Here is an 18,951-nt window from a genome sequence, read left to right as displayed (position 1 = left end):
CTAAGGCCCTGTCTTCATTCCTCTAAGGCCCTGTCCTCATTCCTCTAAGGCCCTGTCCTCATTCCTCTAAGGCCCTGTCTTCATTTTTGTTTTAAATGTCCTTCATTCTTTCCTTCCTTCCTCTTGACCTTTCACCTAACTATAAGATGAGTCATAGCTTTAAGAGAGGAAGGAAGGAAAGAGGATTTCGTTATGGTCATACACTCTCATGCAGACTGGTTGTTCTATTTTATTCATGGTACATGGACATCCTCATGAACAGTTGTTTGTATCTTTAGGCCGGGAACGAGGGCTCTGACACATCTGGATGACAAAATGAATTGCATTGACTGTTATTATGTGGAAAGAAACCTTTAGAAGTCACTCAGAGTCCATGTGTGAGTGTGTATGCAGACTCAGCAGCAGGGTCTGCCTCAGAGGGCTGAGTAAACACATGTACAGCCACACTGAGCCAAAGCCTCAGTGCACAGTAAAGTACCCAGCATATGTAGAGGAGCCCTGAGCTCAGCTAGGATACTTTATATTCCCAGCTTTCATCTGCTGCCAAGAAGACATATTGTTTTAGTCACCTTGTTGTGCTGAGAAACACACACACAGACGTCCACACCCACAAAAACACACACGCACACACACACACACACACACCCTGTTTTAAGACTTTGTCATCGCTTTTGCCATGCTTTGGGCTCCTGAGTGGCAGTGGTCTAAGACACTTCATCTCAGTGCAAGAGGCGTCACTGCAGTACCTGGTTTGAATCCAGGCTGCATCACATCCTGCCGTGATTGGGAGTCCCATAGGGCTGCGCATAATTGGCCCAGCGTCGTCTGGGTTTGGCCCGGGGGAGGCCATCATTGTAAATAAGAATTTGTTCTTACCTGACTTGCCTAGTTAAATAAAGGTTAAATAAAATAATAAAACAGGCCCCAGGTGGCATTTAAAAGGCTCCAATTTACCACCTTATTGCTGGATTAAATCCTGTATCTGCAGCTGTATACCACTTGGTTCTCCAGTCCCGGTGTCAGTAGTCCTAGTAGTGAGAACATGGTCCAGGTGTCAGGAGTCCTAGTAGTAAAAACATGGTCCAGGTGTCAGGAGTCCTAGTAGTGAGAACATGGTCCAGGTGTCAGTAGTCCTAGTAGTGAGAACATGGTCCCGGTGTCAGGAGTCCTAGTAGTAAAAACATGGTCCAGGTGTCAGGAGTCCTAGTAGTGAGAACATGGTCCCGGTGTCAGGAGTCCTAGTAGTAAGAACATGGTCCAGGTGTCTGTAGTTCTAGTAGGGAGAACATGGTCCAGGTGTCAGGAGTCCTAGTAGGGAGAACATGGTCCAGGTGTCTGTAGTCCTAGTAGTGAGAACATGGTCCAGGTGTCAGGAGTCCTAGTAGGGAGAACATGGTCCAGGTGTCTGGAGTCCTAGTAGGGAGAACATGGTCCAGGTGTCTGTAGTTCTAGTAGGGAGAACATGGTCCAGGTGTCAGGAGTCCTAGTAGGGAGAACATGGTCCAGGTGTCAGGAGTCCTAGTAGGGAGAACATGGTCCAGGTGTCTGTAGTTCTAGTAGGGAGAACATGGTCCCGGTGTCTGTAGTCCTAGTAGTGAGAACATGGTCCAGGTGTCTGGAGTCCTAGTAGTGAGAACATGGTCCAGGTGTCTGTAGTTCTAGTAGGGAGAACATGGTCCAGGTGTCAGGAGTCCTAGTAGTGAGAACATGGCCCAGGTGTCAGGAGTCCTAGTAGGTGAGAACATGGTCCCGGTGTCTGTAGTCCTAGTAGGGAGAACATGGTCCAGGTGTCAGGAGTCCTAGTAGTGAGAACATGGCCCAGGTGTCAGTAGTCCTAGTAGTGAGAACATGGTCCAGGTGTCAGGAGTCCTAGTAGGGAGAACATGGTCCAGGTGTCAGGAGTCCTAGTAGGAACTGGGAGAACATGGCCCAGGTGTCAGTAGTCCTAGTAGGGAGAACATGGTCCAGGTGTCATGGGTCCAGGTGTCAGGAGTCCTAGTAGGGAGAACATGGTCCAGGTGTCAGTAGTTCTAGTACGGAGAACATGGTCCAGGTGTCTGGAGTCCTAGTTGGGAGAACATGGTCCAGGTGTCAGGAGTCCTAGTAGGGAGAACATGGCCCAGGTGTCAGGAGTCCTAGTTGGGAGAACATGGTCCTGATCAGGAGTCCCAGTAGTGATGAATATGGTTCCGGGGGTTGTCAGGAGTCCCAGTAGTGAGAACATGGTCCAGGTGTCAGGAGTCCTGTAGGAGAACATGGTCCAGGTGTCAGTAGTTCTAGTAGTGAGAACATGGTCCCGGTGAACTGTAGTCCTAGTAGTGAGAACATGGCCCAGGTGTCAGGAGTCCTAGTAGTGAGAACATGGCCCAGGTGTCTGGAGTCCTAGTAGTAAGAACATGGTCCAGGTGTCTGGAGTCCTAGTAGTAAGAACATGGTCCAGGTGTCTGGAGTCCTAGTAGTGAGAACATGGTCCAGGTGTCTGGAGTCCTAGTAGTGAGAACATGGTCCAGGTGTCAGGAGTCCTAGTAGGGAGAACATGGTCCAGGTGTCTGTAGTTCTAGTAGGGAGAACATGGTCCAGGTGTCTGGAGTCCTAGTAGGGAGAACATGGTCCAGGTGTCTGGAGTCCTAGTAGGGAGAACATGGTCCAGGTGTCTGTAGTTCTAGTAGGGAGAACATGGTCCAGGTGTCTGTAGTTCTAGTAGGGAGAACATGGTCCAGGTGTCTGGAGTCCTAGTAGGGAGAACATGGTCCAGGTGTCTGGAGTCCTAGTAGGGAGAACATGGTCCAGGTGTCTGGAGTCCTAGTAGTGAGAACATGGTCCAGGTGTCAGGAGTCCTAGTAGTGAGAACATGGTCCAGGTGTCTGGAGTCCTAGTAGGGAGAACATGGTCCAGGTGTCTGGAGTCCTAGTAGTGAGAACATGGTCCAGGTGTCAGTAGTCCTAGTAGTGAGAACATGGTCCCGGTGTCAGGAGTCCTAGTAGTGAGAACATGGTCCAGGTGTCTGTAGTCCTAGTAGGGAGAACATGGTCCAGGTGTCAGGAGTCCTAGTAGTGAGAACATGGTCCAGGTGTCTGTAGTTCTAGTAGGGAGAACATGGTCCAGGTGTCAGTAGTCCTAGTAGTGAGAACATGGTCCCGGTGTCAGTAGTCCTAGTAGTGAGAACATGGTCCAGGTGTCAGGAGTCCTAGTAGGGAGAACATGGTCCCGGTGTCAGGAGTCCCAGTAGTGAGAACATGGTCCCGGTGTCAGGAGTCCCAGTAGTGAGAACATGGTCCCGGTGTCTGTAGTCCTAGTAGGGAGAACATGGTCCAGGTGTCAGTAGTCCTAGTAGGGAGAACATGGTCCAGGTGTCAGGAGTCCTAGTAGGGAGAACATGGTCCAGGTGTCAGGAGTCCTAGTAGTGAGAACATGGTCCCGGTGTCAGGAGTCCTAGTAGGGAGAACATGGTCCAGGTGTCAGGAGTCCTAGTAGGGAGAACATGGTCCAGGTGTCAGGAGTCCTAGTAGGGAGAACATGGTCCAGGTGTTCAGTGAGTGTAGCTGGGGTTTGAACGTTCAGTGAGTGTAGCTGGGGTGTGAACGTTCAGTGAGTGTAGCTGGGGTTTGAACGTTCAGTGAGTGTAGCTGGGGTGTGAACGTTCAGTGAGTGTAGCTGGGGTGTGAACGTTCAGTGAGTGTAGCTGGGGTGTGAACGTTCAGTGAGTGTAGCTGGGGTGTGAACGTTCAGTGAGTGTAGCTGGGGTGTGAACGTTCAGTGAGTGTAGCTGGGGTGTGAACGTTCAGTGAGTGTAGCTGGGGTGTGAACGTTCAGTGAGTGTAGTGGGGTTTGAAACGTTCAGTGAGTGTAGCTGGGGTAACGTTCAGTGAGTGTAGCTGGGGTGTGAACGTTCAGTGAGTGTAGCTGGGGTGTGAACGTTCAGTGAGTGTAGCTGGGGTACGAACGTTCAGTGAGTGTAGCTGGGGTGTGAACGTTCAGTGAGTGTAGCTGGGGTGTGAACGTTCAGTGAGTGTAGCTGGGGTGTGAACGTTCAGTGAGTGTAGCTGGGGTGTGAACGTTCAGTGAGTGTAGCTGGGGTACGAACGTTCAGTGAGTGTAGCTGGGGTACGAACGTTCAGTGAGTGTAGCTGGGGTGCGAACGTTCAGTGAGTGTAGCTGGGGTGCGAACGTTCAGTGAGTGTAGCTGGGGTGCGAACGTTCAGTGAGTGTAGCTGGGGTGCGAACGTTCAGTGAGTGTAGCTGGGGTGCGAACGTTCAGTGAGTGTAGCTGGGGTACGAACGTTCAGTGAGTGTAGCTGGGGTACGAACGTTCAGTGAGTGTAGCTGGGGTACGAACGTTCAGTGAGTGTAGCTGGGGTACGAACGTTCAGTGAGTGTAGCTGGGGTACGAACGTTCAGTGAGTGTAGCTGGGGTTCCCATTCACCCCTAAGGTTTTCAATGGGGTTGAGGTCAGGGCTCTGTGTCGGGCCAGTGAAGTTCTTCCACACCGATCTCAACAAACAATTTCTGTATGTATCTCGCTTTGTGCACCGGGGCATTGTCATGCTGAAACAGGAAAGGGCCTTCCTCAATGCTGTAGCTAAGAGTTCCCTTCACTTGAACTAAGGGGCCGAGCCCGAACCATGAAAAACAGCCCCGGACCATTATTCCTCCTCCACCAGACTTTACAGTTGGCACTATACATTCGGGTAGGGAGCGTTTCTCAAACCCAGATTTGTCGGTTGGACTGCCAGATGGTGAAGCATCATTCAAGAGAACATGTTTCCACTGCTCCAGAGTCCAATGGCGGCAGGCTTTACATCACTCCAGCCGACACTTGGCATGGTGATCTTAGGCTTGTGTGCGGCTGCTGGACCATGGAAACCCAGTTCATGAAGCTCCCGATGAACAGTTCTTGTGCTGACGTTGTTTCGAGGCAGTTTGGAACTCAGGTAGTGAGTGTTGCAACTGTGAACTGACGATTTTACACACTTTAGCACGCCACAGTCCCGTTCTGTGAGCTTGTGTGACCAACCACTTCGCGGCTGAGCCGTTGTTATTCATCGACATTTCCACTTCACAATAACAGCACTTACATTTGACGAACTGACTTATTGGGAAGGTGGCATCCTATGACGATGCCACGTTGAAAGTCACTGAGCTCTTGAGTAAAGGCCATTCTACTGCCAATGTTTGTCTATTCAGATTGCATGGCTGAATGCCTGATTTTATACACCTGTCAGCAGTGGGTGTGGCTGAAAAACCAGAATCCACGAATATGAAGGGGTCCACATACTTTTGTAATTATTGTGTATGTCACTGTCTTCATGTCTGATTGAGAGCCTGTTCACCTGATACTCTTGTTTGTGTGTGTTTGTGTGTGTGTGTGTGTGTGTGTGCGCATGTGTGTCTCTCTTTTACTCAGCACAACAAGGTTACTAAAAACATGCTTTCTTGGCCTGGTGTGTGTCCATGCAGGTGAAGCTGTGGCGTGTGTGTGAACCAGAACAGGAGCAGCCCGGGGGGGCGGAGGTGACCCTGTGTCCCGGAGAGGGTCGTCTGGAGCTGGTCGCCTTCCACCCCACCTCCTCTGGCCTGCTGGCTGTGGGCTCCACCAAGACAGCCCAGCTCTGGGACACCAGCCGCCAACAATCACCACTAGCAGGTAGGATACACTGGAGGAGAGGAGCTTTACACTATGCAGGCATGAAAGAATGGTGAATGCATGAATGCATGCTCTCTTATAGACACTCACAAATGATTGAAGGAATACACACAAACACTCATAATCAATCACTCACAAATGGATCAATACACTACAAACACACTTCTTCACACAAATATAGCAGCAAACAGACCATACACACAATCTGTCAGTCAGTTTGATCCTTTCACAGTTGAAGGTCGAGAGTCGTGCGTCCTCCGAAACACAACCCAACCAAGCCGCACTGCTTCTTGACACAACGACAGTAGATGGCATCGATGACAACGGCATTAACCTGGAAGCCAGCCGCACCAATGTGTCGGAGGAAACACTGTACACCAGGTGACCGTGTCAGCGTGCATTGTGCCCGGCCCGCCACAGGAGTGCGTGATGGGACAAGAACATCCCTGCTGGCCAAACCCTCCCCTAACCCAGACGACTCTGCCTGATGGGTTGCCTGGTTGCGGCCGGGTGACAGAGCCTGGACTTGAACCAATATCTCTAGTGGCACAGCTAGTACTGCGATGCAGTGCCTTAGACCACTGCGCCACTCGGGAGGCCTAGAGGGTGAACCTCAACTGTGTCCCGTGTGACGACTTTCTTCACCATTTGACAAATGCCGTTGTCATCTATGCCATCTACTGTCGTGTCATCATAACCCATACATGCTATGTTGTATCCAACCAGCCATAGCACCATAACCTCATTATGTTCTGTGTACCATTGATCCAGGTGGTCTTAACTGGGTCAACTGGGTCTGCTTTGGGGTTTCTACAATTTATGTAAGGTTGTTTCATCCTGTGTTTCCCTCTGTGTCTTGTGTCTTGGCCTCACCTGTCCCGTGTCTGGACTGCACCTGTCCTGTGTCTGGACTGCACCTGTCCTGTGTCTGGACTGCACCTGTCCTGTGTCTGGACTGCACCTGTCCTGTGTCTGGACTGCACCTGTCCTGTGTCTGGACTGCACCTGTCCTGTGTCTGGACTGCACCTGTCCTGTGTCTGGACTGCACCTGTCCTGTGTCTGGACTGCACCTGTCCTGTGTCTGGACTGCACCTGTCCTGTGTCTGGACTGCACCTGTCCTGTGTCTGGACTGCACCTGTCCTGTGTCTGGACTGCACCTGTCCTGTGTCTGGACCTGTCCTGTGTCTTGGCGTCACCTGTCCCGTGTCTGGGCTGCACCTGTCCTGTGTCTTGGCTGCACCTGTCCCGTGTCTGGGCTGCACCTGTCCTGTGTCTGGGCCCCACCTGTCCTGTGTCTGGGCCTCACCTGTCCCGTGTCTGGGCTCCACTTGTCCCGTGTCTGGGCTCCACTTGTCCCGTGTCTGGGCTTCACCTGTCCCGTGTCTGGGCCGCACCTGTCCCGTGTCTGGGCTGCACCTGTCCCGTGTCTGGGCTGCACCTGTTCTGTGTCTTGGCCTCACCTGTCCTGTGTCTTGGCCTCACCTGTCCTGTGTCTGGGCCTCACCTGTCCCGTGTCTGGGCTCCACTTGTCCCGTGTCTGGGCTCCACTTGTCCCGTGTCTGGGCCGCACCTGTCCCGTGTCTGGGCCGCACCTGTCCCGTGTCTGGGCCGCACCTGTCCCGTGTCTGGGCCGCACCTGTCCCGTGTCTGGGCCGCACCTGTCCCGTGTCTGGGCCGCACCTGTCCCGTGTCTGGGCCGCACCTGTCCCGTGTCTGGGCCTCACCTGTCCCGTGTCTGGGCCTCACCTGTCCCGTGTCTGGGCCTCACCTGTCCCGTGTCTGGGCCTCACCTGTCCCGTGTCTGGGCCGCACCTGTCCCGTGTCTGGGCCGCACCTGTCCCGTGTCTGGGCCGCACCTGTCCCGTGTCTGGGCCTCACCTGTCCCGTGTCTGGGCCTCACCTGTCCCGTGTCTTGGCCGCACCTGTCCCGTGTCTGGGCTGCACCTGTCCTGTGTTTCTACCTGTGCTTTCTTTTCTTTGTCTATTCATCCTGAATCTGTTCTTTATGTACTTTGTTGTTCCTGGTCTTGTGTTAACCTGTGCTGTTGACCTCTCTGTGACCTTTCCTTGACCTTCCCTGTGATAACTTGCGGGCTGAGCTGACCAGTCTCTTGATCGCTGACCTGTGTTTCTGTCTGTAGCTCTGGAGCCGCACGGTGATCAGCTGCAGAGTCTTAGCTGGAAACAGGACGGCTCCCTGCTGGCTTCCTCCTGCAAGGTGAGTCAGTCCTACAGTACATACTGAGGCCAGACAGGAACTATTATTGTCATGTACAGTACATCTAAATATAACCTCAGCAGAAAAAGAAACATCCTCTCACTGTCAACTGTGTTTATTTTCAGCAAACTTAACGTGTAAATATTGGTATGAACATAAGATTCAACAACTGCGACATAAACTGAACAAGTTCCACAGATGTGACTAACAGAAATGGAATAATGTGTCCCTGAACAAAGGGGGGGGTCAAATCAAAATGAATAGTCATTATCTGGGGTGGCCACCAGCTGCATGAAGTACTGCAGTTCACCTCCTCCTCATGGACTGCACCAGATTTGCCAGTTCTTGGTGTGAGGTGTTACCCCACTCTTCCACCATGGCACCTGTAAGTTCCTGGACATTTCTGGGGGAATGGCCCTAGCCTTCACCCTCCCATCCAACAGGTCCCAGACGTGCTCAATGGGATTGAGATACGGGCTCTTCGGTCGCCATGGCAGAACACTGACATTCCTGTCTTGCGGGAAATCACACACAGAACGATCAGTATGGCTGGTGGCATTGTCATGCTGGAGGGTCATGTCAGAATGAGCCTGCAGGAAGGGTACCACATGAGGGAGGAGGATGTCTTCCCTGTAACGCACAGCGTTGAGACTGCCTGCAATCACAACAAGCCCAGTCCGATGACGCTGTGACACACTGCCCCAGACCATGACAGACCCTCCACCTCCAAATAGATCCCACTCCAGAGTACAGGCCTCGGTGTAACACTCATTCCTTTAACGTTAAACGCGAACCCGACCATCACCCCTGGTGATACAAAACAGTGACTCATTAGTGAAGAGCACTTTTTGCCAGTCCTGTTTGGTCCAGCCACGGTAGGTTTGTGCCCATAAGCGACATTGTTGCCGGTGATGTCTGGTGAGGACCTGCCTTACAACATGCCTACAAGCCCTCAGTCCAGCCTCTCTCAACTTATTGTGGATAGTCAGAGCACTGATGGAGGGATTGTGTATCCTGGTGTAACTGGGGCAGTTGTTGTTGTACCTGTCCCGCAGGTATACTGTTCGGCTGTACCGATCCTGTGCAGGTGTTACACGTGGTCTGCCACTGTGAGGACGATCAGCTGTCCATCCTGTCTCCCTGTAGCGCCTTCTTAGGCGTCTCACAGTACGGACATTGAAATTTATTGCGCTGGCCACACCTGCAGTCCTCATGCCTCCTTGCAGCATGCCTAAGGCACGTTCACGCAGATGAGCAGGGACCCTGGACATCCTACTTTTGGTGTTTTTCAGAGTCCGTAGAAAGGCCTCTTTAGTGTCCTCGGTTTTCATAACTGTGACCTTATTTGCCTACCGTCTGTAAGCTGTTAGTGTCTTAAGCACCGTTCCACAGGTGCATGTTCATTAATTGTTTATGGTTCATTGAACAAGCTTGGGAGACAGTGTTTAAACAATGAAGATCTGTGAAGTTATTTGGATTTTTACGAATGATCTTTGAAAGACGGGCTGGATAGCACAGGAGCTGGATAGCACAGGAGCTGGATAGCACAGGAGCTGGATAGAAAAGATGGCAGAAAGTGCATGTTCACATATTGTGAACTACTTTTCAATGGGATCCTACGATAAAGGTTTGTCACATAGAGAAGTTGCTATCTATTGTCGTGTCTTTGGCTATGCCGGATTAAGTGATATGACATGATATTCGATGAAATAATTTATCTGTAATTAATATCACCTGATTGAGCTAATCATGTAAATGTAATTAACTAGAGAGTCGGGCACCACAAAATAATATTTATAGAGCTGTTATCTTCCAAATAAACTCTTAAAGACCTAGTAATATTTTACATCAATAGCAGTCAATATTAATCTTCATTTTACTTCAGTCTCATAATCTGTAAATTGTAAATTCTTGGTTATCTGCAAGAACCCTGGCTAACAATTAGAATCAGCAATACAAAATTGGGTTTAATTATTTATTTACTAAATACCTAACTAATCACACAGAATTCACATACACACAATTAATCATAACTTGATTACAAATGACGTCATAAAGGAAAACGTCCCTAGTGGGCGGAACAGATTTAGTGAAGGTTGAGTGAAGGAGCGGGAAGACTGAGGAACAAAGGGAAGAAGCTGTGCTATCGTAAATACAGTATCTGATGCATTCTAAATTACCGCCCATTTGGAAAAGGAAAATGCAATAAATATTTACTCTGAGCTGCTCCTCAGTAGTTTGGTGGTAGATGGAAGACCGTGTTGCCAAACCGAGTCCTTTGTCCTTTGAAGAATGTCTCTGGTTGTCAATTGGATACGTTGTAGTAACGTCGTTGTGTGATAGACGGGATACTCTGTCTGTTCCTTCCTAACCCTCGTTGCATCTGCTGTTGGACCGTCGTCCCTACATCTTCGGAACAGGAAGTTCTGTTGTCGTCAAGGCTTTATATAGGAAGGGAGAGAAGGGCGTGTTTGAAAAGTTTTATAGCCCATGTCCCTTCACAGAGGCGGGCCACTTAGTGAGCAGCCCTAACTTATGACAACCCACATCTCACATTTTAGAAGCTAAAATCACATTTCATCCCGTCACAAATCATTTCATATTCAAACATTTAAATTGAACAACATTCCATGTGAATCTGATAACTCTGATGTGTAGACTTTCCACTGTAGAGTTTGTCATCTTATCATTGATGAGAATGTCTCAGATGACAACCTAACTGACATCATATTCATTAAGTACCACCGCATATGTTCAATTGTTCGGATTACCAGAATATAGTTCATTTCCCCCCACCTTCTGATGTTCCCAGAATCTCTATGTTAACCAAGGGGTTTGCAAATGTAACCTCAGTAGGTTAGAGAGAGGAAAAAGGGGGGAAGAGGTGTTTATGACTGTCATAAACCTATCCCCCAGGCCAACGTCAAGACACTATCAAGGAAGATTTGTCACATATCAACCTCTCTTTCAATCTTATGTGTTGTGTCTTAAATACTTCCCAACTCTCTAGTGGCAAACAATAGCAGAAGAGGTTCACATAATGTGTGTGTTTGACATCTACATTACGGTTGTACTGTGCGGAATCACTGATCTACAAGTTAAATTACATGTACATACTGTATATTTAGAAGATTATATCGCAGGTGCAGTGAGATGCTTATGTTCATAGCTCAAACAGCGCAGTAATACCGAACAATAATAATAATATAATAACACACACATAACCCCTAAATGAGAAAGAAATTAATAAATATCAGAACGAGCAATGTCAGAGTCCGTGTGTATTGACATTATGGACAGTATATGAATAGAAAATATATGTACAGCCGTAGTTATGTAGGATGAGCCTTGACGAGAACACATATGAAGTGGGTAAAACAGTAAGTAAACATTATTAAAAACCCCTAAGGTCGTTGTTCGTGCCCCTGTGGACATGTAATTAGCATTATTGCTCCCAAGAGTGTGCGCCTATGCCCTCACAGGCCCACCCATAGCTGCGCCCCTGCCCAGTCATGTGAAATCCATAGATGAGGGCCTAATTTGCCAACCTGGGATGGAATACTGTAGTAGCCGCGTCTCCCCAGTAGATGCCACCAACGGAACACCATATCCCCCTGTTTGCCTGATTGGCGCAACCCGACATTAATCAGCTTCTGTTTTTGAGCGGATCATTCCGTCAACAGGGGTGACACTCATTAACCCGGGTAGAGATCTTGTACTCTGACTGACTGTGTCCCACTTTTTATACTTTTATACAGAGTTCTCCATAAAACCTCAACTTTCCCTTGGGTTCTAAAGTGGAAATGAACACAACTCAGGGATTGAAAAAGAGGGATGAGTCTGAGATCACTGATGTAACAGCCAGTTTGTCTAATTGTTTTAGTGTTCTAATACTTTGATCGTGTTGACAGAGGAATTAATTAATGCAAGAGTGAGTGATCCTCACTGAGCAGCCAAGTCTTCATATTAACATTAGTGTGTTATCAGCCAAGTCTTCCTATTAACATTAGTGTGTTAGTTATCAGCCAAGTCTTCCTATTAACATTAGTGTGTTAGTTATCAGCCAAGTCTTCCTATTAACATTAGTGTGTTAGTTATCAGACAAGTCTTCCTATTAACATTACTGTGTTAGTTATCAGACAAGTCTTCCTATTAACATTAGTGTGTTAGTTATCAGCCAAGTCTTCCTATTAACATTAGTGTGTTAGTTATCAGACAAGTCTTCCTATTAACATTAGTGTGTTAGTTATCAGACAAGTCTTCCTATTAACATTAGTGTGTTAGTTATCAGACAAGTCTTCCTATTAACATTAGTGTGTTAGTTATCAGACAAGTCTTCCTATTAACATTAGTGTGTTAGTTATCAGACAAGTCTTCCTATTAACATTAGTGTGTTAGTTATCAGACAAGTCTTCCTATTAACATTAGTGTGTTAGTTATCAGACAAGTCTTCCTATTAACATTAGTGTGTTAGTTATCAGAGTCTTCCTTAGTGTGTTAGTTATCATTAACATTAGTGTGTTAGTTATCAGAAGTCTTCCTAAGTCTTTCCTATTAACATTAGTGTGTTAGTTATCAGACAAGTCTTCCTATTAACATTAGTGTGTTAGTTATCAGACAAGTCTTCCTATTAACATTAGTGTGTTAGTTATCAGACAAGTCTTCCTATTAACATTAGTGTGTTAGTTATCAGACAAGTCTTCCTATTAACATTAGTGTGTTAGTTATCAGACAAGTCTTCCTATTAACATTAGTGTGTTAGTTATCAGACAAGTCTTCCTATTAACATTACTGTGTTAGTTATCAGACAAGTTGCCTTTTCTTTCTCAAACAGAAAACAGTAGGGAACATTGGATGTGTCATTAGTTAGGCCTTAACGAGGCACTGGAGGCAGGGTACATAACTGTTTAGTGTAGGACAACATCCATCAGGCCCCCGCATGCAAAAAAACCCCAGTGACCTCTGACCCCAAGCCCTGCACACGTCCAGGACCATGTTCATTAGGCACCAAATGGAAGAAAATGGGCTGAAACAGGCAGGGACTTCCTGGACTTGTCCAGTAAGAAATCATTGTTTTAGTTTTCCATTACAAAATGTTTTGCTATTTTCTTCTCTAATGAATACATCCCAAGCCTCTTCTGCCCTGCCCGACCCCTGCCTCTCCTGGGGAGAAGGGAGCTATAGTAAGGGTCCTTTCTCCATCCTCTGCTCCCTGACAGGTTCTGCGAGTTACTGCCTTTTTAAAGCAAAGTAAAGAGCAGAGATGAAAAACACGCAGGACGGGACCTCAATCCTCACCTGGCCACAGAGGCCCGTCGCAAGGCCCCAAGAGCGGGTGATTTAGCGCCCCAGGAGAGAGGACCTAGGCATGGAGGCATGTGTGGTGCCCCCTCCTGTCATAAAATAATAACTGTGCTGGAAGGTATTTCCATCGTGTGTGTGTGTGTGCGCGGTTGAGTAGGGGGTGCCAGAGCGGAGGGAGCTCTAGGTTTATGGAAGGGGCGCAGAGGGAGAGAGGGGAGTTTATGAGTAGAAGTGGAATGGTTTCATGTGTAGTTGTAGTTGAACTTGGACACTAGGCAGGTGCCTTTTCATCAGCGGGGGTTAATATAACTCATTTTTTAACACTTCCTGCCTTTGAGGTACAGTATGTGCTGTGGCAAATGTTGGTGTACTTCCCTTGTCCTCTCCTGCTCTCTTGGACACTTTCTCTGTCACATACAGACATTCGGTGATAATCTAGAATCGGCTTTCTATTTCGCAACAAAGCCTCCTTCTCTCACGCCGCCAAACATACCCTAGTAAAACTGACTATCCTACCGATCCTCGACTTCGGCAATGTCATCTACAAAATATTTTCCAATACTCTACTTAGCAAACTGGATGCAGTCTATCACAGTGCCATCCGTTTTGTTACTAAAGCCCCTTATACCACCCACCACTGCGACCTGTATGCCCTAGTCGGCTGGTCCTCGCTACATATTTTTCGCCAGACCCACTGGCTACAGGTCATCTATAAGTCTATGCTAGGTAACGCTCCGTAACAGTCCGCCTTATCTCAGCTCACGATAACAACACCCGATAACAACCTGGAGACTTATATTTCCCTCACTAACTTTGATCGCTGCAGCTGTACATAGTCCATCTGTGAATAGCCCACCCAATCTACCTACCTCATCCCCATATTGTTATTTACTTTTCTGCTCTTTTGCACTCCAGTATCTCTACTTGCACATCATCTGCTAAATTGTATTACTTTGCTACTATGGCATATTTATTGCCTTACCTCTTCAGCCATTTGCACACACTGTATATAGACTTCCTTTTTTCTATTGTGTTATTGACTGTACGCTTGTTTATTCCATGTGTAACTCTGCGTTGTTGTTTGTGTCGCACTGCTTTGCTTTATCTTGGCCAGGTTGCAGTTGTAAATGAGAACTTGTTCTCAACTAGCTTACCTGGTTAAATAAATAGAAAATCTGGTTGGGTTCTCTGAGACAGAGCAAGAGCCCTGGGTGCTTTGTGTTCATTTGTCGCCAAACATTAAAAAATATATATTTTGATCAGAACAGGGAAGGACTACCTGAACTTGTGCAATAAGAAACGCCAATTTTTGGTTCCTGTTGAAAAACATTTAAAAACGTTTCCATAAGGAACCAACCAAGATCAAAACCTACAGAGAGACAGGCTGTCGTGTGACTCTGTGTGCTTAACAGTTGTGTGTCCGAGTGGGGGTCATTTTCCCCTGTTTGTATTTCCAGTGACCAGAAAGGAGTTCGCCCATCAGTCAGTCAGTGATGGCCCGTGCTCAGACCAGAATTACTCTTAACATGATGATAGTCTTTAGGAAGGCTGCTGCTTGCAGGCTTCCTAAGGAGGGGTGGAGAATGAGGGAGAGAGAATGAGGGAGAGAGAATGAGGGAGAGAGGGAGAGAGAAAGAGAGACCGAGAGATGGACAGAGAAGAAAGAGAAAAGCGAAAGACAGAAAAAGAAAGGGAAAAACAGAGTGGAGGAGAAATGTGACACTAGATGAGAGCGTCTGGGGGTTCAGGCTTCTCTGAGTTGTCTGAGACCTGGGGTGTAATTTAACTCAATGGGCCCTTCAATCTCTCCAATACCCTTTATTTAAGCAAATAGGCCCTGTACGTGTGTTCAATTGAGGCCTGGCTCACCCAAATGGGTGAACATGTGGGTGCGCTACGTCAGATGAAGGGAGACCGTGACCATCCATCCGTCACCCAGTGAGCAGCACTCATCATAACAGTCCTGGGGTGTGTTCATTAGGCACTAAATGGAAGAAAGTGGAGCGACTGGAAACTACCAATAAGAGACGCTCAGTTTTGTTTCCCGTTGCATAACATTCTGCTCTGATGTGCTCTAATACACACTACCCAGATGTAGGGGCCAAGAGATGCATAATTCCATCAAGGGCTGTAACAGACTGGTTTTAAACACTGCAGTTCACCTTCCCTAACCTGTTCCATCAATCCTACTCCAAAAAGAGAAACAGTTCCTATCCCATTCCTCTCTCACTACCTCTGTCTTCATGTACTGAACAGCCTCTTTCACTTTCTCCCCATGCTGTTGTCTGCAGCAACAGTTATGACCTCTCTATGGAGTCTTATAGCTTCTGCAGCAACAGGTATGACCTCAGTCTTATAGTCTGCAGTTGACCTCTCTATGGAGTCTTATAGCTTCTACAGCAGCAGGTATGACCTCTCTATGGAGTCTTGTAGCTTCTACAGCAGCAGGTATGACCTCTCTATGGAGTCTTGTAGCTTCTACAGCAGCAGGTATGACCTCTATGGAGTCTTATAGCATCTGCAGCAACAGGTATGACCTCTCTATGGAGTCTTATAGCTTCTACAGCAGCAGGTATGACCTCTCTATGGAGTCTTATAGCATCTGCAGCAACAGGTATGACCTCTATGGAGTCTTGTAGCTTCTACAGCAACAGGTATGACCTCTCTATGGAGTCTTGTAGCTTCTACAGCAACAGGTATGACCTCTCTATGGAGTCTTATAGCATCTGCAGCAACAGGTATGACCTCTATGGAGTCTTGTAGCTTCTACAGCAACAGGTATGACCTCTCTATGGAGTCTTGTAGCTTCTACAGCAACAGGTATGGCCTCTCTATGGAGTCTTGTAGCTTCTACAGCAACAGGTATGACCTCTCTATGGAGTCTTGTAGCTTCTACAGCAACAGGTATGACCTCTCTATGGAGTCTTATAGCATCTGCAGCAACAGGTATGACCTCTCTATGGAGTCTTGTAGCTTCTGTTAATGTGGGTTTTTCACATTATGGGTTCAAAACAGTGAGCAGATATTCCCCTTTCGCTTCATATTGAATATACTTTTTATCCAGCTCCGTTTTAATAGACACACACACACACACACTCCCATGATAAAGAAATATTATTAGTTATTATCAGTGTGTGACCCAACTCCTCCTGATGTCACACAGTCTGGACAGTCAGTCACTGGGGATTGACACTGTTTTTTGTGGGGAGTTGCCATGGACAACTGGAAAGGGGAGGTTGGCTGTGTGCATGTGTGTGAAAGCTATACAGCAGGGTTGAACTCATTAACAACAGCTTGAGAATGATTTTCTTTCTATGCCACTTTGATTAAACAGCTGCAGACTCTGCGCACACACACACACACACACACATACACACACACACTTGTGTTTGTGTTAGGGAGAGTGTGGCCACCCCATCTGTGTGTCTATGAGAGGGTGGATCACGTGTGTGTGTTTAAAGCCAATAGGTTATTGTCAGGAGGTTATGAGGGACTGTTTGAGTTTGTCTGTTTATACTAGTGGGCACATTGCATGGGACTGACACTCGTCCAGCTGTTTATACTAGTGGGCACATTGCATGGGACTGACACTCATCCAGCTGTTTATACTAGTGGGCACATTGCATGGGACTGACACTCATCCAGCTGTTTATACTAGTGGGCACATTGCATGGGACTGACACTCATCCAGCTGTTTATACTAGTGGGCACATTGCATGGGACTGACACTCATCCAGCTGTTTATACTAGTGGGCACATTGCATGGGACTGACACTCATCCAGCTGTTTATACTAGTGGGCACATTGCATGGGACTGACACTCATCCAGCTGTTTATACTAGTGGGCACATTGCATGGGACTGACACTCATCCAGCTGTTTATACTAGTGGGCACATTGCATGGGACTGACACTCATCCAGCTGTTTATACTAGTGGGCACATTGCATGGGACTGACACTCATCCAGCTGTTTATACTAGTGGGCACATTGCATGGGACTGACACCCATCCAGCTGTTTATACTAGTGGGCACATTGCATGGGACTGACACCCATCCAGCTGTTTATACTAGTGGGCACATTGCATGGGACTGACACTCATCCAGCTGTTTGCGGCCAGATAGTTTCCCCTCCGGCAGATGATTTTGTTTGTTGTTAGAACACTGAATAGTTCTCTTTTGACAAGGGTGGTGTGTGTGTGTTTGCGGGTGTGTGTGTGTGTGTAGTGTGTTAAGGTCAGTAAGGGCAGCCAGTCTCTCGAGGCGATGGTTGATGATCTGTCCACCCTGCCTTGTCTGCTGTGTTTTCCCTGCTGTGTGTGTGTTGGTCTGTGTGTTGTTGGGACAGGGCCTGACACTGTGGTCTCTGAGCCCTGGCTTCAGCCTGGGTCACAGAGGCCCAATGCCACAGCCTTAGGCTACACTAACCTGTGGGTGGGCTGTCACCACACACACACACACACACACACACACACACACACACACACACACACACACACACACACACACACACACACACAGCTTTAGAATTAGGAAAACCCCTGTTTGTTATTCCAAGCAGTGAACAGCAAATAAATCCATCATCCATAGTGGGGACTGCTGGGGGAAAACACACACACACACACACACACACACACACACTTTGAACTGGGTCTTTGAAGGCAAGGCCAGGGGAACCACTTCCTCTCAACAATCACTTTCTTCAACTTTGATTTCAGCTGGGGTGTGTGTGTGTGTCTCACAGAAAGGTTAATGCCGGTCTGCCTGTCTGTTTTCTGGTTGTGTGTGTGTGTGTTTGTGCTTTCACTGTGTAAGTGCACAAAAACCTGAGTCCTTGTATCAGTCAGTGTCATTGCCCTGATTCTTTCTGACATGCCTTGATGTCTTGGTGGGGGTTGTGTTTGGTCTGAGGGTTATTACAGTTGTTACCTGTTATTATGCTGTATGTTTCTATCAGTGTTTCACTGATATCTGAGCCCTGTGTCATATTGAGTGACACACACATACACACCAGGACAGGAGTGTCCCCGGCCACAGCCGGTTCCCATTACACCCCATTTCCTCGCAATCACAGAGGAACCCCTCTCTGATTGTCTGGCCTGATTACTGCCGTATGCTGAGGGCCAGTGGGGGTGAAGTGAAGGGGGGTAGGGTAAAGGGGGGTTGGGGGGGACACAATGGGGCAAGGACGGATCACTGAATTACTGCTCTATGATTCATAAAGCGTCACAGAGTAGGACTGCTGATCTAGAATCAGTTTGTCCTTTTAGATCATAATGACTACCATTATTTGGACAGGTAGGGCCTGATCCTAGATCAGCATCTCCTACTCTGAGATGTTCTATGGAAAAGGGCTGAGGATCAGTCAGATCTGATACATATTCAGGGCCCAGAGTTTTACCGGTTCAGACCACATGGTCAGGAACACCTTGTGCCTCCAGTTACATAGTCTGCCGTAACTCCTGGCTCCTGTGATATAGTCAGAGAAAGTTTGAATCCTAAGCAACCTGCATTCACCTTGTTTGAAGTACAATATACCAACATAGCTTTGATCTACTACAGTAGCTATGTGCTGGAAAACCTTGGTAGAGCATGGATGGAGTAGGCGTTGTGATGCTCATGTGAATTTCCTATCTTTTTTGGCTTCAGACCAATCCCCCCAACTTCTCACTTAAAAAATGTTTTAGTTTTTAATACACTCCAAGGAAAGTTTATTAGGTACACCCATCTAGTACCGGGTCGGAACTCCCTTTGCCTCCAGAACAGCCTGAATTCTTTGGGTAA

At 47.6% G+C, this 18,951-nt stretch overlaps 1 protein-coding gene and 1 long non-coding RNA gene across 5 annotated transcripts in view; both read left to right on the top strand.

The window, feature by feature from the left end:
- Positions 1 to 18,951, top strand: part of coro7 (coronin 7) — a 28,623-nt gene that overhangs the window by 6,122 nt on the left and 3,550 nt on the right. For all 3 annotated transcript variants that reach the window (XM_052508456.1, XM_052508455.1, XM_052508454.1), the window contains exons 5-6: positions 5,459 to 5,645; positions 7,789 to 7,865. In XM_052508456.1, coding sequence (XP_052364416.1) covers positions 5,459 to 5,645; positions 7,789 to 7,865 — 264 coding nt within the window. The remainder of the gene's footprint in view (positions 1 to 5,458; positions 5,646 to 7,788; positions 7,866 to 18,951) is intronic.
- LOC127924071 (uncharacterized) lies at positions 1,371 to 3,363 on the top strand. 2 transcript variants are annotated; one of them, XR_008116675.1, is made up of 3 exons: positions 1,371 to 1,436; positions 1,507 to 1,576; positions 3,071 to 3,363. It is a non-coding gene; the product is annotated as an uncharacterized LOC127924071 (long non-coding RNA). The 2 variants fall into 2 exon arrangements; XR_008116676.1 differs by lacking the exon at positions 3,071 to 3,363 and adding an exon at positions 2,651 to 2,736.

Source organism: Oncorhynchus keta, unplaced genomic scaffold, assembly GCF_023373465.1.
Source record: "Oncorhynchus keta strain PuntledgeMale-10-30-2019 unplaced genomic scaffold, Oket_V2 Un_contig_3627_pilon_pilon, whole genome shotgun sequence".
NCBI classification, from domain to species: domain Eukaryota; kingdom Metazoa; phylum Chordata; class Actinopteri; order Salmoniformes; family Salmonidae; genus Oncorhynchus; species Oncorhynchus keta.
Note: the sequence above shows the minus strand (reverse complement) of the source record. Positions and strands in the feature narration are given on the sequence as shown.